At 38.7% G+C, this 25077-nt stretch overlaps 1 protein-coding gene across 1 annotated transcript; it reads left to right on the forward strand.

Moving 5' to 3' along the window:
- Positions 1–24212, forward strand: PRKCI (protein kinase C iota). Its single transcript, XM_062498934.1, has 18 exons — positions 1–116; positions 7207–7328; positions 11715–11804; positions 13109–13159; positions 14360–14445; positions 15464–15604; positions 16461–16515; positions 17000–17058; positions 17538–17714; positions 18433–18530; positions 19304–19390; positions 19990–20125; positions 20624–20711; positions 21635–21760; positions 21864–21943; positions 22902–22991; positions 23265–23380; positions 24125–24212. Exons 1-18 carry the CDS (start codon positions 1–3, stop codon positions 24210–24212), a joined length of 1806 nt encoding a protein of 601 aa, XP_062354918.1.
- The last annotated feature ends 865 nt before the right edge of the window (positions 24213–25077 follow it).

Below are 25077 nucleotides of genomic sequence, written 5' to 3' on the forward strand. Positions count from 1 at the left end.
ATGCCGACGCAGCGGGACGGCGGCGCCGGCAGCACCATGTCGGCTCCGGGCGGCCTCGGGGGCAGCCTCGGCGGGGACGGCGCCCACCAGGTCCGGGTGAAAGCCTACTACAAGGGGTGAGTGCGGGCGCCGAGCCCCTGGGGACGGCCGGGCGGAGAGCAGCGTCCGGAGCGCCGCCGCTGGCGTTCGGGGTGCCCGGCACGGGCTCCCCTGGCCGGGCTCCCGGGGATTCTCCTGGCTCGAGCTCTGGGTATCCTCTGACTTGTAGGGGAGGAGGGAAAGAACGGAGGAGAAACACTCCACGACCAACCGGCCTTGTTGAAATGGATGTCAAATGCAGGACTAGTGTCAGGGTTCAGGATCCTCCCTTCTCCGGGATGGCCGTCCCGGTGAACAAGGATGTGCCTGAACAGTCTTTGCCCTGTCTTGCTTTTTGCTTCACCCCCAGGCCCTGGCTGCCAGTAATAAGTACGTATTCCCTCGTAACAGACACCAAAAGTCGCATTTAGTATGTTCGGGATCCGGCTTTGGTCCTGGTCTTTCTATGTTAAGTGATGTTCAGGACTAAAGGAAGAGGATGTTTGTATGAAAATTTGTTTCATGGGTTTTTACGCTGTTTGCCAGGGCGATTTCCAGGGGAGTCTGTGAATGGTAACCCAGATGCATCTGCTGTCAATTATGCTTCTGCTGTTAAAAAAATAAAAAAATACTAGGTGTCTGTGAAGTGGAATCTGAATTTTGTGGTCTTAATTTAATGGCTCTCCTGCAATAACACATAAAGCAAAAGAAACGTCCTGCCTTGGGTTCACAGCCCACTATAAATAGTAACAGTTACAGGACTTAATAAGTTTCATGGCAAGGATTGCCAGTGGTTTATCGGCCATTAAGTTTCAGGGGAGGTGATCTAAGCAGAAAACAATGTAGGTTGCATTTTTGGATTAAGAGTGAACACAATTCCAGTTATATCTGTTAAGCACAAGAAGAGGTGTATTACGTTTTAAGTATTTACTCTCTACTGTCTCTAACTGGGTAATTTTAAAGAGGTGTAGAAACTTCACTGAGCATTTGGTATTTGGTGCTGTGTTTGGTTTCTGGCTTGTGTCTTCTGTGGGGCTTTTCTTGACAGAAGTCTGTAGAAGTTACTGTAGAGACTGGCACAGTCTGTGTCTGAAAGGACATGTGAAACTGTCAAAGTATGTGAAATTCTGAGCTCTTTGTTTCACAGTCCCTTTAATCCACTTTTTCTTAACGAAGCAAAGATGCCCCTGGCTATCAGCTGGGAGAGGTGTTCATTTGATCAGACTGAACTAAAATGCAAACTCTTCTGGATGAAACCATTTATTTTTCTTCTGCTGGGTCAGTTTTAATCTTGATCATTTCCGCATGCAATCACATGGATTCTTGCTTTAGTACAGGGATGCTGTGGGGCAAGAACAGGGAGGAAGTAGCCCAGGGTTGTGGGAGTGAGGAAAAAATCTGCTACATTGGACAGGATTGCTGGCTCATGACACTGGTAATAATTTCACAGGCACTGGAATGTTTCTTTTGAGCCCTGTCCATTGACTTTTTATCTTTTAATGCAGTTATCAGTTTAATAATGGCATTGAGTCATAGAGGGTGTTGGTTAACCATTGTGAATACCAACAAACTAACAAGCTGAATGCTTTAGTCATGATTTATTTTGAGACATAAGCAAATTTTTCGCTTCACTTTCTTACAACAGAATATCTCAAGCCCCTTCTCAGACTTGCACTATCGAGTGGATATCAAAGTCAAACATTTTACCTGCTCTTACCCTGAAATGACTTGGAGACTGAGAACTGAATGCTGATACCAAAGGCAGCTTTCTCCCCGTTCTTCAGATAAACTGTCTCAGAGCTGGATCGAGGAATTAATGGGAAACAGTATTAATCAGGAAACGTTAATCTCTCCTAATTTCCTTTTAATGGAAGCATTTAAGTGGGTTGTAGAATTTATCAGGAAAGTCTGGCTGGGAAGGTCTTTTCATCTTCCAAAGAGTTTCTGGTTAAAAAGAAAAAGAAAAAAAACCGCCAAGCCAACCCAACCCAGCCACTTAGAAGCACAGATTTGTTCTTGAAACGTTTGAGAATCTGATAATCGGGATACTTGCCTGAGGCAAAGAGCCGAGCCTGAATCCCCAAAAACTGGACTGTGTCTGGCCGGGAGCCCAACTGCTTTTCTCAGCCAAGACAAAGACTTCACACAGGACCCTTTGAAGAATCTTTGTTTTATTGAACCGTGTACTGGTAATCCTTTTTCTTAAATTCATGAAATAAGTTAAAACAGAATGGAAAATTTTCCTAAAATTGAACACAAATCATAAGAACAAGGGGATGCGGAATTCCCAGAGACTTGGGAATTAGGGCATTAAGTTGAGTTTTTCCAGGTATTTCCTTCTCCCAGTTAAACTGTGCTTATCTTCCACATAGGATTGGTTGTTTAAAATTCTTAAAATAGTGTTACGTATTTTACAGTTACTGTGATCTGTGCAGTGTGTGTAGCAGAGGTTTCTGAGGGTTTTTTTAGGAATTCAGTCTGTTACTCCAAAGGTGGATTTTTGTTGATGTAATAACAAAGTGTAGCAGCTCCCAGTGTATGGCACTGATCAGCATCGGTAATTGCAACCATTTCGGCGCTCTGATGATATTCAAAGTTTGCCTTTTGTCTTGCCTCATTTGCTGGAGATGCTTTTTTTCAGGTCAGTACAAGAAGTTGTTACATCATTCATACATATGTTGTAGGAGTAGAGAACGGGTAGGAATAATTCACTGCTGGTGCTCAAGGAGTCCTGTAGAATTCATACTAATTTAAAAAAGAAGCAAAACCAAACAGCTATAATAACCATTTTTCTGTCATGATTAAAACTGCTAGCATTTATTCTTTCAGTGCCAGTGCCTGACAGAGTTTATGCTGGTTTTAGCTGTGTAAGCTGTAATGTAGGTTAGATTTTTAATAAAAAGAGGTAGATGCCAATGCTTTGCTCACCTTCAGTTTAATTTGGTTCAAATGAAAAACACGCCTGACAGTCCTCTCATGATACATGTTCTATCTGCTTCTTTTTTTAATTTAATAACTTAATTATTTTAGTTACATGAATGGAAAAAGTGTGAGAAGAAAATAAATTTTAATTGTAAAATCAAAATGTACTTCCATAAAGATTTCCAGGGAGTTAATTTCTTAAGGATTCTTGCAGAATTTGTTTTTATGTTTCTGTATCTTGGGCACTTTTAGATCAATTCTTCAGCACAGTGTGTTCTGTTTTCTGTTGACAATCAAGTTCTTCATAGGGGAGCGTTCAGCTTAAAGTTTTCTTTGGACCAAGCCTGTGAATGCATCCCCCCACCTTTGCTGTTTCAATATTGATTTAGTTTTCTGACAATATATTTTTTTTTCCAGAAAAAAAAACTTGGACAGGGGAAAGCAATGCTTTAAATGGTTGTGAATAGCAGTGGCTGCACCTCACTGTGCAGAAATGACACTGACACATCAGATTTCCCCAGGAGTCCTGGGGGGGTTCATTGCAGTGAGCTCTAATTAGACCTTTTCAGAAGCCTTAATGACTGGCTCAGGTGTGTGATACATGTGGATATGTAGATAACATATATAACGTGTCTTTACATTTCCCTATACATAATATGGGATATATGCAGCTGCAGGTGGAAAAGTCTAAAGCAGTAGTGTCTGTTCTTACAGGGTTGCTCTCTCACAGGAGTTTAAGATCAGAGTGAAAAATGAGGCACAGATGTTGAATTGTGTTTTAATTGCTGGCTTTGGTTTTGGGTTTTTTGTGTTAGATGGTTTCTTTTTCTTTTTTTCCTTTTCCTTTATTTTTATTTCGTTGTTGAAGGACTCTTGGATGATTTGTAAAAGAAAGGGAGAAAAACTGGTCACAGGAAAGGTGGTCTTCTATATGTATTTCAAATATATTCTTTAGTGTGTTTAGGTTTACCACTTGCCTTTTCTCAGTCTTCCTATAATTTATGTTTTGCTGATTCTAATATTTGAAGGATATTGACTCAGACAGGCCTTCTAGTAGTATGAATAAATGATCTTTATTAATATTTATGAAAGATAGAAGTGAAAGTAATTCAGGACAAGTGCTGTCTTGTATATTTGCATGTTTCCTACTAACAGGTCCCTGATTAAGACCAACTGTAGTAATGCTAAAACAAATTGTAGAAAGTCTGGGGCTTCCATAGTAAGAGTTAATTGGCATCTCCAAATGTGGTGGTGCAAAAGGTGTGCTTGAATCAGATTTTCTTCTGATTTCCTAGGTGTGACAAGAGGGTACAAACAAAGATATTTATTTTACCTTGGAATAGCTTTATGACAAACATGCTTATTCCAAGCAGTGTATAACCTTATCTTCATCACAAGGAAGGGTGTGTTGTCAAGAAAAATTTTCCCACATCTCCATAAAAGAGAACATTATGTATCTTTAATGCAAGTCAACAGGCTATGGTCCATATTCATTTTCCTTTGCCCCTTAATTTGGCCAACTAACTTTTATTTAAAATGCAGAATAGTTTCCCAGTAGAATTTAACTTCTTGGCTTGAGTGGATCCAGCTTTTTCCTGATGAAGGCATCATCAGCCCTGTGTTAGGGGCAAGAAGTGTGGACACGTGAAGGTGTGACAACAGAACCATTGTGAAAGTGAGACCTGTGTCAGCAGGAAGTGTCAGGGCCATGAGTGGAGTTCAAATGGCAGAATAAAGCGAAATAAACCTTTCAGTTCCTGTGTTATGTAGATATTGCTTGTGGAACCTTGTTTATACTTGGCATCATCTTTCTCTTTTAATATTGCTATTGACTAGAGGTCTCTGAAAGGCTGATTAGTGTCTACTGTAGCAGAAGAGATATTCCAGATTATTTGATAACTGTTTGATACCTGCCCTCCTTGAGGTATTAGAGTAGTAATTTAAGAGAACACACTTAAATTCTGAAATAATTAAAGTCTCTTTTTTTCCTAAAGGAAAACTGGTTTGCTACTTAAAAGTGCCAACAAGTAGTAAGAGAGGTTTTGTTCAGTTGGTACAAGCTTTTACTTTAGAGATATGAAGAGATTCCAAGGCTGTTCAGTACATCTTGACATTGTGATTTTTCCTGTTTGTTGCAGTACAGATAAATCTATTTTAAGTGAACTTGAATCATCACATTTGAAAATGTGCTGAACAGATTTTGCTAATATATATAATTTAATCTTCAGTTTTTGCTACAGCATCACTGATTACAGTCTCAGAAAGTGTGGTCTGTAACTTTCTGCTTTTCTGGCAGTAATAAACTTTTAACAAACTCTCTACTGACTAGTTCAATCCCAGAAAGTCCTGTAATGTAAATATATGTAATTATAAACATTTTGGCTTCTCAGCACTCTTCAGAACTAATTTTTTTTTATTTAAGAATATATTCCACAGTGAACAGATGTGTGCTAAAATGTGAATCAGTGAAGGGATGGTAAACTTAGAGGAGCTGCTAAGTAAGCAGTGCCTTATTTCCTTCCCAGAAAAACAGGAAATACAGGTTAAGGCTTTGCCTCCTAATACAGGCTTGCTGTGTGGTGGCTGCCCGTCTGTCTGTGACAGGAACTCGCTGTCAGATCCACCTCGTTGGCACTGGGTTCCCAGCTGGTGTTTCCATACAAGATGCAAAGGGAGACTTTTGTGTCAGAGTTTGCTGTGTTGGATGGATCTGACTGGGGACTTAATATAAAGCCCCGTTTGCTCTAAATGACTGTGCTGTGTCTAAATACCAGGGTCCAGTTTTTTGTTGTTTGCTTTGTGTTTTGTCTCACGTGGAAAGAACAGGAGTGATTACCAAATCACTTAGCAGCTTTTTGACGGCTTTATTCAGATTATTGAAGAGATGTTGTGTTTATCCTGGGCATATGTCTGCTGTAATTACTGGAGTCTGTCCCTAACTAAACCTAACCCAACTGATGATGCTCATAAGTCCAGAAGTAGGCTCGCTGTTCTTCCCGTGCTTAGAAATTGCCAGTTGATTTTATTCCTGCTGCTGCTCTCAGAGGAGCCTCAGGCAAGCAGTTTGGTTTTTGTGTGCTCTCTGCCCCTCCTGAGCGTTGTTCTGGTTCCATTACCACAGCATTTTATGTTAAGTCACCTTCTTGATCTCAATCTGCCCATGCACATGATGATTTAAAGATACTTAACTTGCTGCATACGTACACTTCAGTCTGGTAGGACTTGATGGGCTTTCTGACCAGGTAAAAGCTTTGTTGCTTCAATTATTTTTTTTTTTAGCTCCCCCAAACAGACCTGGGTGCTGGCACCCACCGGAGCAAATCCAGCTGGGTGAGGTTTTTATGGGAAGATTAATCTTGCAGCTCAAACATGGAGCTTTTATGCTATGTTTGGTGAGTGTGTTGTAAGCAGCCTTCCTCCTTCCTCTAATTGTGTCTCCCTACTCCTTTGGTTAAGGGTCTGAGCCCTGTCACCTCTTTCCCTTTAATGCCCAGCCAACACATTGGGCCAGCATTTTTTGCTAACATACTAAAACCTGGTTAACTCACTTTTAATTATCACAGAAATATTCATTCTGCATAAGAGTAAAGCAGTACATTTCAATTTTAAGTATATGGCTGTCAGCCTTTCCCTTCATTGTGTGAAGCACCACTCTTTTTTTAAAGGCACTTTGAATATTTGCACATGCACCCAAGTCTGCTAGGAAATCTGTTTAATATTTGTCATTAATTTTTCATAACATCTACACAATCAAAATTTAGTTGGAGTAGATGTATGTGTTTTTACATTTTGATACTAATAAAAAATAACTTAAAGAGGAAGTAAAAGAAGAAATATGTTTTGAACACTGTTAAAACATTTGCAGCATTTCATTCTTGAGTTTCCACTCGTGTAAGAGATCTAATTTCTCTGTGTGGTTAATGTCTACTGCAACTCACTTCCTAGTTAGTTGGGCATAAAATCTGAGTTTTTCTTAAGCAGATACCTGTAGGATTAAGTGTCAGGTAATAAAAATCACTTGGAGCCCGACTTTGCTATAAGAAGGAAGCTTTGGTACTTTATTTACTATGACATTTTGGAGGGAGCTGCACCTGGGATGGGGTTTATATTAGTGGTATATGGAAGGTGTTAGAGGTGATGTTCGTCAGTGACATCAATGTTATATTTTGTGGAATAGTTTCTGAAGTTTCTTTTTCTCTGTCTCAGGGACATAATGATAACCTATTTTGAGCCTTCCATCTCCTTCGAGGGACTGTGCAGTGAAGTTCGAGACATGTGCTCCTTTGACAATGAGCAGCTTTTCACCATGAAATGGATTGATGAAGAAGGTAAATCAATGCCCATCAATACATTCCTCAACTTCCCAGCTTTTCTTTCCCTTTCATCTTTTCCTTTCTCTCTGCCTTCTTAAGATAAGCTTACAAAACATAGAATCTGACTCCAAAAATAAGTTTTCCAGTGCCTTCTTATGTAGAGCTTAATGAAAAGGTTATTTGTTTCACGCTACTTAGTGTGTAGCTTGTTCTCTGTCTTTATAAACCAAACAAGACCTCAGTGACTATGAAAATGTTAATTCAGTGCTAGGATTTCTTATGAGGGCAGCAGAAAGTATTCCTTTATACTGATGAAGATTCCCTTTGTGTCTTATATTTTTGAAAGAGTTAAATAGACATTAAGTTATACAAATTGCAGTATTTATCTAAAATATTGATATAATTTAATGTGTGTTTGAATTCTATGTGTAACCAAAAACATTATATCTCAAGTGTAATTATCAGCTGTTTCTTTAGCAACCTGAAGGCTGTTAACACATAGCTAATAATAAAACTTCTTCCAAATACTGATGATGTGTAGTAACTTTTCATCAAAGCGCAGTGACAACCTTGACTGAGGACTCCTCTCTAGTGCTTGCATTATCCATCTTAAAGTTTGCCTTGGATGAACAGTCTGTTCTCCCTGTTAACAAATGTCATCCATTGAGCTGTGTGTATAAAGTAGTAATTTTTTTTAAGGTTATTTGTAGGTTCTGTTTTCTCAGTGGAATTAGTTCATTCCACACACAGGTTTTGAGCTACAGCTACAATGAAGAGCCCTCTGAATTATGAGATTGCTGTGGAGTTATTTTAGCTGATGCAGTACATAAAAGGCTGCAGTGTGCAGTGATTTGTTGGCTGTGGTTGGTGTTTGCATGCAGCTATCAGCATAAATGGTGCTTATGGAACTGTTTCCTCCTGTTTCAAATTGGGCTACTGCCAGATTATTCAGAGTCTAAAGCTAAACATGGAGCAAATTTGAATTTTGTAAGTGCTATATTATAGGCAGGTGTGTTGAAGATTGTTGTCTTTGGAGTCTGATCAGGTGGGGTTTTTTCTTCTCCTTGTCATTCCAAAGTTATTTATATCAGGCAGATACAGTACAGTAAAATGAACAGTGTTTATGACTGAAGTGTACAGCAGAGCTGCTGGGAGTTGAACATTTACTTTATAATAAGCTAGCTGTGTTGTTTTATCATCAGGAATATAATGGACTCCTCACTGCAGTGGAGGAGTCTGCAGTGTCAGTCATGGCAGGAAATATATCTATCTTTTTAATAAACATTTTGTATTGATTCAATAATTTACTTGAAGCTGGTTTGTTCGGTCTCAATTTCCATTCTTTAATTAGAGATGGGTTTATTTTAAAAAAAGGAAGGTTGCATTTTGCCTGAACTATTTTCATGTGTAGGATTTGATTTTCACAAGCAATCCATGTTTGCTTTAATCATTGACTTACAGTTTAATGTCAGTGGAGAAAAAGTTAATCTGCCAATGAGGAATGTATTTAAAGCAAATCCTCCTGTCTTTATTGTGAATAATTCTTGCATGTACAGTGCATGGCTTCTTGCCAAGCTCCCTGCCTCTTCTCTCAGCACCACTCTGTAGTGTTTTCAGTTGATATTCTTTCTAGAAACTTGTTTTGCTTTACTGGAAAATTCCTGTATCACATCCTCTTCACCAAAACTGAAGTTCACTGTTTAACAGTAGCATGAGGAAATGTGTGTGCTGTAGACTGGTACTTGTTACACTATTCCTCATGCTTTTTATAGTCTGAGAGAAGATAAGGGGTCTGGGCCATCACTACTTCCTGACTAAACTGGATTTACCAGGACACTAAGGTTCTGATTTGTCATATAGTAAATGCCTTTGCAGAATGAGGGCTTCACATGTAACTACTCTGATTTAACAGAGGTGATGGCACACAAAGACAGATATAATTTGAGTAGACTCATTTCCAAAATCTTCAGATACAACTGGAAAATAGAATGAACTTGATTTGATTTTAGACAAATTTCTATTTTTTCCATATATGATCAGTTCAGCTCCTGAAACATCCTGTAGGAGGGACACTGGCCTTGTGTGTGTCTTCAGTCTGTTGTTTCTTGCTATATAACTTAAAAGTAAATATTTGCCTATGTATTGCAGCTGTCTTTGACTGCAAAATTTGTACTGCTCAAGCCTGTTGAGAGAGATGTCTGTAAACCTCTTGTTCTGAGTTTGCTTATTCTTGAGACCCTCATTTGCTTCTGACAAAAAGAAACACAGAACTGTTTGCACAGGTGTTGGAAACAAATGAAGAAAAACTGGTTTGTTGTTTCTCATAGTGAGTCTGAGTAAATACAATTGTTCCTTCTGCTCCCACCCTGCTCTGCACAGTGTGAGTTTGTGCTGTGGGTGGGCACTGTGGTGTCCAGGTGTCCAGCTGTAGGGGGAGGTGGTTTGGTGGAAAATGACTGATGGCTTCAAAGACTCATCTGGAGGATTTTGGTGTGCAGGAAACAATAAAGACAGAACGCCACAAATGGAACGTTTACAATTTTTATTCATATTTTAGCAATAGCATAGAATGCATAGAACCATAGAGTGGTTTGGGTTGGAAGGACCTTAAAGATCATCTCATTCCACCCCCTGCCATGAGCAGGGACACCTTCCACTATCCAGGTTGCCCAAAGCCCCATCCTCTCTGGCCTTGAACACTTCCAGAGATGGGGCTTCTGTGGGCACCCTGTGCCAGGGCCTCACCACCCTCACAGGAAAGAAGAATTTTTTCCCAGTATGTGATCTAAACCTGCTCTCTGTCAGTGTGAAGCCATTCCCCCTGTCCTGTCACTCCATCCCTTGTAGACAGTCCCTCTTCACTTTCCTCATAGGCTCCTTCAGGTTCTGGAAGGCCACAATTAGGTCACCCCAAAGCTTCTCCAGGCTGAACAATCACAACTCTCCCAGCCTTTCCTCATAGCTGAGTCCTCCATCCCTTTAATCAGCTCGGTGACCTCCTCTGGGCTGGCTCCAGCAGGTCCGTGTCCTTCCTTTTCTGGGGGAAGATACATTAGAAACAAAAGCATTGTGATACATTAGAAACAAAGCTAATTCTTTGGAAAAACTTTTGTGGGGTGAGTTGAAATACCTCCTGCTCCTGGGTGTGTGGTTCCACTGAAAACCTTTAGCAGTGGCTGTATTAATTTAGATACCTTGCTGTGTAAAACACAAAGGTAATAGTTAATGGTCTGTTGCTTGTGAACTTTCAAACTGTGGTATTGACTGAGGTCTCAAAGCAGTAAAACTTCCAGACTGGATCCAGTTTAGCCAGGGTGGAGATTACTCCAGTTTGCTTACCCGTAACCAGTTTGCCATTTAAAGACATGGGAAGTAGTCTTTCTGTTAAAAATTAGAAATATGGGAAAGCAGACTTGCTGTATTGGATTTGAGCTAAAAATAAACTTCTCATGCTGGAGCAGGCAGAGATGAATCCCTTTGTCTTGCACAGTACATCTTTTATAGATGAGGGCAGGGAGGACAAGCTGAGCTAATAACTAGAAGTATTTTCCGTCTCTGGGACAGTGATGTTTGAGATGCAACATTGTTGTAAAAATGTTTCAGATACAGGATTATTTTGAAAAAGGCTTATTCTTTCAGGAGACTATTTTTTTTTAATAATGTTACTAATCTGCATCAGACACCAAAGAAAACATATTATAAAGTTTCATTTGAGAAACTTTATCATCAAGGACTTGACATGTAATTTAGTCTGCAAATGGTCAACAAATCTGCAATTGTTTTATTAAAAAAAAATAAGAAACAAAGCCAGCCAACTCCATCCTTTCTTTTGCCTTGGTGTCCTTTCTTTAAGGGATTTTATTTAAAATAGTTGTGTGAGTGTGAAAGTAGTAGTTATAAATAAGAAAAGCAGGGTGTTGCGCTTAGATGACATTAATTGTCAAAAGTTTCCATTGAGGTTTGAGGAGAGACTCGAGTTCTAACTGCTTTTGCATCTCCTGATGTGAGTCTTGGCAGTGCTGAAACAGCTGTGAAAATAGAATTTACTCAGTTCTAATTAAAAATCCATGAAATAAAAGGTAATCTTAGAAGGTTTTAGGTGCTGGAAGATAGCCTGCACCTCCTGTATTGAAATAATGTGTAACTATGCTTGTAGCAATGATGTTTTGTTCTTATGATCTGCTTGACTCTTGGGAATACCCCATATTTTTATTATCCCTGAAAAAACTCAATATGACTCTATTTTCAGATGTACTCTTTGAACAGTGTTAAAAATAAATACTACCACATTTGAGGATATAGGATTTTTTCTACAATAATTATCCTGGAACCAACTGTGAGGAAACTACTGAATGGTATGGAACTGAAACGAGTGGGTTTTGTGCTGTTCTGTTTCCCCAGGAGATCCCTGTACAGTTTCCTCTCAGCTGGAGTTAGAAGAGGCCTTTCGGTTGTATGAACTAAACAAGGATTCAGAGCTTCTGATCCATGGTAGGTAAAATATACTGAAATGTACTGCTGCTCATGTCTGTGCCTGTGAATGAGTGGAATTTTTACCTTCCATTCCTGTGCCTTTCACACCCTTCTCCCCTCAGGCCTGTGGCCATCCTGTCAAGGGATGCTGATGACCCTTCACTGTGCTTTTAGCTCTTCTTTATTAAATTAAGGGAGAAAAAAATATTTTGCTGTTAGTTTATTCATGAAATCCAGCGTCTATTTATTCATTCATTGAGCCCAAGTGCATTCAGACACTTGCTGGCAGCAAATGGTAGAAGGGGTAAAGTACAATTTGTTTGTTTATTAAATTTTTACATTATCCTGAAGTTAATTATGGATAAGTGCTTTAGATCAGCATCTCTGTTAGGAAAAAGATTAATGAGCTTCATTTGTGGTGCCAGATTTAATGAAAAGTTTTTTCTAAAATTAAGTACATTAGTTTTAAACTTGATAATATCATGCCCCTGTTTAATGTGTAGTTGTTCAGTTTTTTTCTTCAGGGTCATATGCCTATTTTGGCAGCTTCTTCAGAATATTTTTCTGGCTATTTGTAACTTTCTATCAGTAGAAGTTTGATCTTAGTTTATCAGAGATTAGAGCAGAAAAGTTATTATTATGAAGTGTTGGTGTGTTACACTAGAGTGTCTTTATAGGCTCCTTCTCTTAAAAAGATCTTAAAAAATCTAGTATATCATCAGCCTATTTGAAAGGAAAATACAGCTTTTTCAGCTTCCCACAGAGGGTTTTAAAAAGGGGAAGATTATAATCTATTTGCAGATACATTTCACTGCTTCTGTGCAGATCGGATTTTTCATCTGTCCTTTCTCCATGAATTTTTGTGTTTGATAAGCTGCTGATTAAACTGGCACCAGGCTGTCCACGTTTATAATAATCTCTGATGGTTACTGGAGCCAAATAAATTGTAAAAGATGAGTAGTGTTACTGAAGCTAAATAAATTGTGGAAAAACGACAAAAATTTACGTAGTCAACATCCTATGTAACTGTTAGGACACTGTTATATAAAACATTTACAGTATTTGGACATCTTGACCAGCTGTGAAAGATTGGCCACATGAGAAACCAAAATCAATACTTTTTCTAGTTACTGTGTTTAAGAAATAGCTTCATTTAATCTGCTTTTTGCATGTATTTCTCATGTACCTCACTGCTATGTCCATCAAAAGGGGTTTGTAGTGGTTTGCAGCTCATCTGTTGTCAAAGAGGTTTCATTGAAGTGCAGTCAGTGCTGTTCTCTAGATGGTTGAAAGCTAATCAGAAGTTAATGTCTTTCTTGCAGTATTTCCTTGTGTCCCAGAGCGGCCTGGCATGCCTTGTCCAGGAGAAGATAGTAAGTAGGCATTTCGGCTAAGAAATACAAAAAATCAGTTCAGATTTCCTGTTTTGGCAGATTTTGATGTTCTTTGGTTTGGCATCCTGCATTTATAAATATTAATAATGAAAATCTGTAAAAATCAAATATTTAAAAGGAATAGGAAGTCTTTCTAAACTCAATGTTTGTCACTTCTGAATCATTGTTAATAAGCATTTCGCATTCCTGTTAACTACCCATGTCACTCTGCTTTCCTTGCTTTTGCCTCTTCTGTCATGACAGTTTTTTATGCTATTCCTGTCTCTTGGGGAGTTGTCAGATTGCTGACTGACAGTGAGCAGAGGCTTTTAACTAATGATAACAACTTGTTGTGTCACTATTTACAGATCTGTGTTGAAATTGGTGTTTAGGTGCTATCAGGAGGATTCTCCAAAAACCTCTTTTGTGTTAACTGATGTTCTAGACATTAAAGAGGTAGTTTCTCCCCAGTCCTAAAGTTTTACAAAAGAGAGTGTGTGTGTGTGTGTTATGCACACAAGCATCTGTCAGCTTGGTGTCCAAACTTCTGACCAATCCAATCTAAATGTGCATGTTTAAAAGTTAACTTGGGCAGAATGAGTAATGCTGGTTATCTGAAAAATGAGGTTGCAGACGAAATCAGAAAGAGATTAACAGCTCAGTGTAGTTCTTCGTATCTTAGTTTTCAGTTTTGGTTTCTGACATGCCTCAAGTAATGAAAATAAAGTAATAGTTTAAAACATGAAAAAAATTAATAGTGGCAGCTGTGGATTTAAAATACTGGAGGATTTGTCAAACAATCTTATCAATCAGGACATGCTCCCAATTCACTTTCCTTCCTCCTTTCCCTCCCCCACAGCTTCTCCCCAAGTTGAGCTGAGGTATGTGTATACTTTGCACACAAGTGCTTGTAATGTTTGGACAATTAACCTTCTCTTGACTCACTGTTCCTTTTAACTTCAGAAAAATCAGAATTAACTTTGAGTTGATCAGGGTATGCTACTTTAAATTTTCTGCAAAAATGGAAAGAAAAAAAAAAAGGTACTTGGAATGTTCCTCTTTGGAACATTCCTCTTTTTCTGTAAGGTGCAGGAGTGAAACTTTACTGTGAAAGGTGCTCTGCACAAAAACCTCCAGGAGAAGATGCTGTAGTTCTGTGTTTGTATTTGTCTGGATATAATCCTGTGTTTTTCCTCTTAGAGTCCATTTATCGCCGAGGCGCCCGCCGGTGGCGAAAGCTCTATTGTGCAAATGGTCACACTTTCCAAGCCAAACGATTTAACAGGGTGAGACTCTTGTTGGGTACTTAAAGCCATGATACAGGAATGTCTTATTTTCATAATGATGATGCCACTCCTTGAAAAGTTATCAGGTAGTTTTAGTCTCATTTTTGTTGTTTGTCTATACACATGTGGTAATCCTGTATCTTCAGGAAACTTAAGCAATATTAAATCATCAGGAACTTGAAATAGGAAAAAGAAACAAAACTGATTGGTTGCAATTCACTTACATTATGCTTTCAGAGTATATGTTAAAAGCTCCTGTGTTCCCTTAAAATCTTCCCAGAGGGAAAACTGGAAAGTATTAGATGGCTAAAAGTAGATTTTCCGTTTTTCAGCTTCTGGGAGCAAAACTGTCTGAACTTGCTTATGATGCAGACTTTTCTTTCATGACTTTTAAAGGAGAAAGCTGAGATGTTTCTGCAGGCAGCCTGTTTCTGGTGCCATGTAATAGCCTGAAAATAATGAACCATTCAGAATGTTTTCAGGAAGCAAGGGTCAAATATAATTAGCTAAGGACCAAGAAGGCTCTGCTGTGCTTAAAAACAGCAACAGCAAAAACCAAACCCAAAAATTTAAGTCAGGTCCCTTGACAGCTTCAATAATCTTTCCTTCTTCTCTAAGCTTAGTGTATTGTGTGCTTAATGCTTGAGATTGTCTCCACTAAACTTCATCTTGAGCATCCTCATGTCTAACTTCAGCTTTTTTGTTGTTGTTTTTGACCTCACCTGAGTTAAAGGCTGTCAAGGCACCTCAGTTAAATCAGTTTCCACTCTTGCCTGCATAGGCACCCTGTTTTCATGGGTCTTTGGAGTTGTTTTGTGAATGTCCTTCAGCGGGCGGTGATCTTCCCATTTGCATTGTCTGGTTGTTTAAGATGTTGAAGCTTCTGCTCTCCGGCCTTCCTCTGTGAGCACTCACCTCCAGAGAAATGAGGAGATGAGCTTGGTTAATGCAAGTGTGTCTGGGTAGGTTTATTCTTCAGTTTTGCTCTTTAATGAGTTTTGTTGGTCTCTGATTGCAGAGAGCTCACTGTGCCATCTGCACTGACCGGATATGGGGCCTGGGGCGCCAGGGCTACAAGTGCATCAACTGCAAACTCCTCGTTCACAAGAAGTGTCACAAACTTGTCAATACTGAATGTGGCCGACACACACTACAGCCAGTAAGTAAAACTGGCCTGATAAATTGTCTCAAAAAAGCAGCAACCAATCAAACAACTAACTACCCCCTCTCCCCCTTTCTATAGTCTTGGTTTTCAAACCACAACCAAATAATTGCAGTAGTTGAAACATCATTTTTATGGTTACCATGATTTTTGCAAGAAAGTTTGGGATTCACCAAGGAAAATTGCATCTTATAGCAAGACAGGAGTCTAATCTTTACATCTGACATTATTTCCCTTGTCACATATGAGCATATAAGGGACATTTATCCCATCCTTCACAGGGATATTGTATAACATGTACATATGTACACACTGTTTTACATCTTCAGAATGGATAGGTGGAGTAAATTCTCTAAATGTCTGATAGATTATTAGATTATTTCCCATTTACAGCAAAGGAATATGAAGAGCAGAAATTCTGACTTTTCTCCAAAGAAATTCAGTCATATACAGTTTCTTATGTCCTTAGAAAAATTTAGATTATTACTGCTCCTGGTTTAATAAAGCAGTCGGCTTCAAGTTTATATTTTGGGAATTCTTTTGACTAATATATATACCACTGAAGGACTTGAGTTTTTCTGTCTCACTTCTCATCTGCTGTATTTCCTTCTCTTTTGTACCAAGTTGTCACTGATGCAGCTTCTGGAAACATGTAATGACTTCCAGAAGACAGGGAAAATAAAGAATGCAGTTGTTTATTTTATTGTGTCTGCTTTAGTAACTATTTTGACTAGTCAAGTTACAAAGTAGCTAGATAATATTCCTCAGGGGTCATTAATTTAATTTTTTGATTCTAAAATAGTGTGTCTGACACTTGGACAGTCTATTACAAAAATCTTGTCTGTGTTTGCAGGAACCAATAATGCCTATGGATCCATCATCAGTGCATTCAGATAGTGTAGAAACAGGTAAGATCAGGAGTTTTTTTCTTTTAAAAACTGTAAGTTGCTGAAAAGTGGACTTTGAAGTAAAATTACTTTTAAAACCCTTATTTACTTTTTCATAGGATAAGAAGACAGCTTCTTAATGCTAAAGGGGATATAAATATAAAAAATCCAGTTTTCCACATCTTACCAGTTTCTGAAACTTGACTAAAAATGAAGAGTTTACGCTGTCAGTTACATTTAGTAAGCTGAGTATTTCAAATGCTGTGATCAAGCAAAAAAACCCAAAACCAAACCCTTAACAGCATTAGCAGAGCTTCTACTGGAGTGGTGGCCAAACATGTTTATTTTTGTGGCAATCTGAGTGATGGTCCTAATGCAATTCCGTGTGTTGTGAATATTTATAATAGAAGCATTTAAACTGTGTTTCTCTGATTGTGGAAATTTTAAGGCAGAAGAAAATCCTGTTGTGTTGGGTCAGTCTAATACATTTTTCTTGTACCTCCAGTGATACCATACAATCCCTCGAGTCATGAGAGCCTGGACCATGTTGGTGAAGAAAAAGAGGTAAAATATCTTATGCAAGCTAACTCTGTGCATAGAATCACAGAGTATCTGAAGTTGGAAGGAACCCATGAGCATCTTCAGAGATCTTACAGCCTGTGTGTCTCAGTTTCAAGATTTTAGTAGTTTATTTTGCTATAAACTGAAAATTAGCATGGAGGACACATTGGGGTTGCTCCTGAGATGCCTGCATGTGTGGCTTGCATGCTGCTTTATTTTGAACCTTGAGTTGGGATGTGTTTTGATTCAGAAAGTGTTCCAAATTCTCCCAGTTTGGTTTGTTTCTTATCTGCCAAGTCTCCTTTACCTCCTTTGTTTCCCAGCACATTCCTTTCCGGGACAGCACAGTCTTAAGATAACAAGTGTTAATTAAATTGCTTGTTTACATTAATTTTGAAATGTTGTTTGAAATGCTGACTTTTGTCAGCAGTTGCTGACACTGCCAAGGCTTCTTCCTCATTTCAGTGCATCTTTATCCACAGGCAATGAGCATCAGGGAAAGTGGCAAAGCTTCTTCCAGTCTGGGCCTGCAGGATTTTGATCTGCTCCGGGTCATTGGAAGGGGCAGCTATGCCAAAGTGCTGCTGGTTCGACTGAAGAAAACCGAGCGTATTTATGCCATGAAGGTGGTGAAGAAAGAGCTCGTCAATGATGATGAGGTGGGCAAGGTGTTCTCAGTGAACAGGGCATCTCTTCCAGACAGCTCCAGTGTGCCCCATGAGGTGGGAACCAGGTCTGGGCTGCAGCACTCAGTGAGAATTCTACATGTGGTTTCTTGTACTGCTCTGTAGGAGGTTCATAATGCAGGTGGAGACTGATTTTCATATGTTCAGGTCTGGGTTTCTGTCACAAAGTAATCTACCATGTTATTTGAATTGCTTGTTAAATCAGACCCCCGTCTTAAAAATTTTTGCACAGTGATATGTGAAAAGGTGTTAGAAATTGCACTATTAAACTGCTAAAAACCTCTTGTTACTGAGGATTTCCCTTGGGCTTCTTTAGGCTACTCTGAAAACATTGGAGTGACTGTGGCTTGCAGTCCAAGTGCTTTTGCATTTATTTCTCAGTCTACCATTGATTCCTTCTACATTTCTTGGTGCTACTTTACATTTCCCTGCACTGGTTTTATCTTTTATAGATCACTGTGTTTCCATTCCCAAAGTGGTTACACAGTGAGGCTAAGAGTAGTGGATATTCAGGAAATAAAAGGCATGCTATCAGCTATTGCTTCACATTTCAGAACTGTAGAATATTTAATTTATTGCAAGTAAAACAAGGACAGGGAAGCTCTTGAACGTTTTTTGCTAAATGTCATTAATACGTGAACTTTAAAATGCAACAATCTTTTTCTGAATGTCACTTTTCTTCAAAAAATAGGATATTGATTGGGTTCAGACAGAGAAACATGTATTTGAACAGGCCTCAAATCATCCCTTTCTGGTCGGACTGCACTCTTGCTTCCAGACAGAAAGCAGGTAAAAGTCATAAATTAATAATAAAATAGTCTTATTAAAAACTTTTCATCCTATCAGGCATCTCAAAGGCCTAAATTTAAAACATAAACTGTTAAGTAGCAAATTCCAGGGAGATGAAAATCAGAAGTACGAAAACCAGGGAATAATTGTCTCAAACTTGCCTGGATTCTTTGAATATGATTCTGTGAGAAAGACTCAGAAAATAGAATCCAAGTTTTCAAAAGGAAAACCAAGTGATAGAGATGAAAATTGCTATTTTTCTATCCTATATAGTAATACCTTTAAGTACATATAAAATCCAATTACTGCATGTTTAAAGAGAATCCCTGCTGTTTTGAATAGGTGACAAGCTAATGGAGGGAAGTGAGAAGAAAGAGTATTTGTAATATACACTTACAGTGTTAACCACAAATAAAAGAGACTAAGGGGATCAGAAAGCTAGATTTTAAGGTTTTTTTAATGGTTTGTACATAGGAACTGATGTGGCTCTGTAGAGTCACATGTGTAGTAATGACAAGCAGTACCTGTAATGGATGAGGAATATGGGAAGGATTACTTACATTCCTTTAGCAATGAAGGAATTATCTAGAGAAACATTGTATACTTGACTTTTAACTTTGGGAATTTATTTGAGGGAGGAGAAAATGGTAAAACCAGCCGTGGTGCCAGGGACAGGAAGAGTGGAGTGGGCATTGTTCTCTAACAGGCCTGTAACATCTCACACCTCTTTCAGCTGTGCACACAATCATTTGTAACAATCCTGTGTGTTCCAGGTTATTCTTTGTTATAGAATATGTCAATGGAGGAGATCTGATGTTCCATATGCAGAGGCAGAGGAAGCTGCCAGAGGAACATGCCAGGTGTGTGTCATTCCAGATTTCTTGTATCAAAACAGTGGTTTTCTGACACAGTACAGCAGTGCAGAGATTATGAGGGATGAGCCAACAAATCCTCTCCAGATGTTAAGGATTTAAGAAATGTGAAACTGCATCCTCCTTTTGCTGCTGCAAGCCACCATGTTTTGTTTCAAGAAGGAACTGTAATAGGAAGCATTTAGATGTTGTTTGCCTTGGCATTACTCTGTATGACTTCAGTCTGCTATTTTTTTCTAGAAAAACAGTTTTGTGGTATTTTTTTTTTTAATGTCTAATGATATCAATGTGTTTCTTGTACAAGAACCACTACCAGCTGTCCAGGCAAATGCTGTGTTTTTGGTGCATATGCTTAATCTCAGATGGTGAGATGAAAGGGATGATTGCAGGAGACATTGCTATTAACTAAAAACAATTTTTGAAGTGCATAGAAACATTTGTATGATTATAAGCAATTTGCCACTTCTCTGTGTAAAAAGAGTAGAATACTTGGGATTATGTATAGAAAATATCATACTACCAAGACTGTGTTAATGTGCTTTGGGTTTTGATTATTTGAGTTATCAGTATTTCTCTTTCTACACTAGGTTTTATTCTGCTGAAATCAGTCTAGCATTGAACTATTTACATGAGCGAGGGATAATCTACAGGGATTTAAAACTGGATAATGTGCTCCTAGATTCTGAAGGACATATTAAACTCACAGATTATGGCATGTGCAAGGTAAGATCTAGTTTTTGCTAACCAGGAAAATCAACAATTAAGAAATTGTTATAAATTAAAAAATGCAGAGACTTTAGAAAGTGAAAATTCTAGGTCTGTCTTCGTACACAGTGCACACACACTGTATATTCGTTTCACTTCCACATGTGAAGAAAAGGCAAATGCCAGAGTGCACAGACTACACTTACATGTACTGTTTATGTTTTCATAAAGCTGCTGGATCAACTCGTCTGGGAGGGGTTGGCTGAAATAGTCAGGATAAGGTGATTTCAAAAGAGGTTGAAATTACCATTCACTTGCTCCTGTTTGGATTCTGTGGCACTGCCCATTTCCTCTGGGAAACTTTTGTCACTACAAAGACACTGGAGTATGGCTTTGATTTTGCCATGGAATTGCCATAATGCTAGTTATTCAAGTCTTTATTAATTCAAAGTGAAGCTCTTCGCAGAGGAGTGTGGGATCTTCAGTTAAGCATTTTCTTCCCATCTTTTCCTAAAGGAGGGTCTGAGGCCTGGTGACACAACCAGCACATTCTGTGGGACTCCAAACTATATTGCACCTGAAATTCTCCGGGGAGAGGATTATGGTAAATGGAATTTTTCTTGCTACTTTTTAACCTTCACCTTGTTTCTTCTTACTGGAGTTAAGCACTAGGAAGTAAAAATCTCTCTTAGACACACGATCAGTCTTAATTCAACATCCTGTCTGAAAAAGTAAATAAAGCCTTCAAAGGAAGAGTAATAAACATCACAAGAAGCAAATGAGATATTCTGAACTGCACATTTTAAATTCTTTGGAACACTCTTGAAGAATAGCTTGAGTCTTCAAAATTTATTATTGTTTATAACTATTTTAGATACTACTAATGATATACTTGCAGAGTGGAATTGTGTTTTGTTTTGGAGCTTTACATTTGGTAGCAATGATAGATTAGACACAAATTCATTGCAAAAGGCCTAGATAGAAGATGTCCCTTTACATATTTTTTTAAATCTAACATCTTATTTCAATCAAATTTCTCATTCATACTGGCTTCAGATACTCCTGCTTATCACAAGCTTTTTAGGCCAGCCAGACTGTATCAGCCCCAGCCTGGCTACTGGGATTTCCTTTAACAGTGAATAGTAGAGGAGATATACTTTGCTCAATGAATGACTGACTTTCTACTCTTAAGACTCACACAGTTCCTCATTGGCCTTATCTCCCACCCTGGATTATGCACTCTTGGTTAGTAAAGACTAGGCTTAAATATTATCTAAACCTTTGTTAAGGGCTTAACACCAACCTTTAACCTCTTTGCATTTCCTCTGTACAGCATCTCCTCCTGTTATGTACATAAGGATCCACGTAATGTGTGCTACAGTCATTATCTCTGCTTTATTCAGCTAATTGCTAAGACTGGCAATACTTACAGAGAAGAAGTTCAAAAATATCTCCTTTTTAGCCCTTCAGGTGTTGGTATTTTTGTTATGAAGTATCTTCAGTGGTGTTTCCTCTCTTGAATTCCAGGCTTCAGCGTGGACTGGTGGGCCCTTGGCGTGCTGATGTTTGAGATGATGGCGGGCCGGTCGCCATTCGACATCGTCGGGAGTTCTGACAACCCTGATCAGAACACAGAGGATTATCTCTTCCAAGGTGAGTACCATGGGTCTTCCTACACTTCAGTGCTTTGCTTCTACTTAACCTTTAAACTAGCTTCAAAGACGCAAACGCTGATAGGAACCTTGTTTTCTTGCAGTAATTTTGGAAAAACAGATCCGAATTCCTCGATCCCTCTCTGTGAAAGCAGCAGGTGTTCTAAAGAGTTTCCTTAACAAGGTAAGAGCTGATGTACTTTATCTGCCATATACAGAAGCAGGGTAGAAAAGGTGAGAGTCTAAAGCAGAATTTCAATGGGGCTGAAGGCCCTATTCTAGATACTTCTGTTAAAATCTGAAGCTCCTGGTTCTCAGGCTGAGATTAGGAGTAAATTCCAAAGTGAAAGGCATAGAAATGCTCCAAATGATTTCTTTAACCTGGGGAATTGAACAAACTTACCAGATTTAGTTTGGCTCTGAGAGAAGCATCTTAGCAAATCACTTGCATAGCTTCTGATGCGTTCCTTGAAGGAGATGCAGAGGCAGGATTTGCTCACTGCTTGCTGGGGGCTTTCTAGCCTGAGAGTCAGAAGGTGCATATGGGGTAGTGCATGATGAGTCCAAGCACTTGCTGGGTTTTAGTGAGTGTTACATGAGTGGGAAGAAAGAGATACAGGAGAAACTCGATTTGGTTAAATTATTCTGAGAAAGTCACACTATTCTCTGCACACTCTTACAGCTCCCTGGTAGTGTGTGCATGTTTGTACCTGGAGATGGAATTGTCTTGTTAAAATAAGCTGCTTTCCACAGTAATTACCAGGAACTGCAGTTACTGCCCCAGTGTGATTTCCTGGCATAATCTGTTCAGGGAAGAGCAAGGGAAAATGGGGGGAAAGAATCAAATTCATTAGTTATCTAACAAAGCCTGCTCTGAAACCTATAGTACATTTGAACAAGTCTGAATAAAAATTAAGAAAATCAGCATAGTCATTTATATAAAATTCAGTTAAGGGCTGCCATATATTCCTCCCTATTTGAGAGGGTAAATTGGAACAGTTTCCAAAATAAATAATGCTAATTTAGTTATTCGGTGTTCCTTTTAACTCTGGTGTTTCATTTCTCATGGGATTTGTGACACTGGCATTTTATTCATGTGGAGGCTGTGGCATCCATTTAGAAATATTTTCTTCCTTGCGTAGGATCCAAAGGAACGCTTGGGCTGCCATCCTCAGACAGGGTTTGCAGATATCCAGGGACATCCCTTCTTCCGCAACGTTGATTGGGATCTGGTATGTGAATGCCCCCTGACTTGGCTGAGGTTCTTTGCATACAGTCACAAAGTTGTGAGAGAGGACCTTAAGCTCAAAAACACTTAACTCTTAATTTATGTTGTACCAGAATTAGAATACACAATCTTTATTCCCTTTTACACGCAGTAAATGCAGTAGATTATTAGAATGATTGTAGAAAGTATAAAAGGTAAACCTAATAGTAATTTTCAGCCTTGTTTAAAAACAATTCAATAACTAATTCTCAGTGTGACTAAGTGTATTTATTCTTAGATGGAGCAAAAGCAAGTGGTGCCTCCGTTTAAACCAAATATATCTGGAGAATTTGGTCTGGATAACTTTGATTCCCAGTTCACCAATGAACCTGTGCAGCTCACTCCAGATGATGAGTAAGTAATGTAGAATTAAAGAAGCTCAGAGAAGAGAACATGCTTTTTTTTTTTTTTTTTTACTTGTTTGGGTGTTTTATATTGTTAGTAGTCAGGTGAGATTACCCTAGCTAAAAAACCTTTCTTAAATGCATGATAATGTCCTTGATTTTGGTAGTGGATTTGTGGCTACTTACTTTTGAGAGGCCCTGATTTGAGATGAGGAGGGAAGAACCTTTCTAGTTTGATTAAGCCACTGCTATTCATATTTTAGGAATTTTTATAGGGTTTTATATAACATTCACATAGTATGTAAACATAAACAGTGTATATTAAATGTTACCTGTGCACCTTGATCAAGTCTGAAATCCAGCTTCCTTCTTCATCCCTTTCTAAATGCAGACTGTACAAATTAAGTTTAGAAAAGTTGCTGATGAAAGTGCAGTATCGATCGCATCCCAATGTTTTCAGGTCCTTACAAAACTGACTGCTTAGGGCAAGTTTTGAAATTGCAAACCTTGCAGACTGCTTTGTGGGAGAGTCAGTGAAGCCCAGTCACTGCTTTTGAGGGGTTTTGTGTTTTGGTACCATTACTGGAGTTAAAAAAACCCAGTGGTAACTGTAAAGGTAGAGAGGGTCAAAAGAGGAAAGGGAAATTTTCTCAGTTGCAGTCCAGTGAATAGGTTTAAATTTTAAGTCAAACTGTCAGTTAATGTTATATTTTTAGTTTTGCTCAACTAATGACTGTTTTTTAAATTCTAATAGCGATATTGTGAAGAAGATTGACCAGTCTGAATTTGAAGGCTTTGAATACATAAATCCTCTTCTGATGTCAGCTGAGGAATGTGTCTGAATTCTCCATTTCTGATCTGTGCCAATTGTTACTCCATTTGTTTCTGCATGGATAAACTATTCTCCATTTGGATGCACTTGCATAAAATGAGTAACTCAACATCCTGCCCTTGCCACCTAGTGTGAATTTTCTTTTTTTATTGATTGTTGTCCAGTTGTTATGCTGAACCTTCAGCTGCCAGATGTAAAATGTTAGAACTTTCTAACAATTTTGCCAAATTTGAATTTTAGTACAGGAGTTGGTCTCTGGGGCTCCTGACTGAACAAAGGGTCTCGCTGTATAGTTTGCCAGTACAGTGTTCTGAGCAAGGAAAGGTTTTCAGTGCTTAATGAATACAAATTGCATCAGGTCATGTAATAAATTATCCTTGAAGGATTTCAGATTTTTCAGCAAGATGAGCAAGAACTTATCACTTCTGTAGTTTCAAATCTCTTCTCTCTGAACATCTGATTTCCCTGTTCTAAACATAGAAATTAGAGCTTTGTTCATGCCCTTCAGACTGAAATGACAGCAAGGAGAGCAGATATTTGCACTGAAGAGATCAAGAGTGGCTGCTTTCGTGGGCAATATTGATTCTACCCTGAAGGAGACTATCAACTCCATATCAGAATTGGTAGACTTTGCTCCAACACTCACTCTAGGAACTGTACACTGATACAAAGAGTGCCTTTCTAGCCTGGCCCTTTCAGCAAGGGTTGGACATGGCATCAAGTGTCAGTTTAATGAAAGAATTCCGTTAACTCTTTGAGACACTAAAATCTTCTCAGCATAATTCAGCAGTAATGGGCAGCTAATACTGAACCTCATACTATTTATTGCTTTTGTACTTGCTGTCTTAACTGCATCAGAACTGCACACGGTACAG

This window comes from Cinclus cinclus, chromosome 10 (genome assembly GCF_963662255.1).
Source record: "Cinclus cinclus chromosome 10, bCinCin1.1, whole genome shotgun sequence".
NCBI classification, from domain to species: domain Eukaryota; kingdom Metazoa; phylum Chordata; class Aves; order Passeriformes; family Cinclidae; genus Cinclus; species Cinclus cinclus.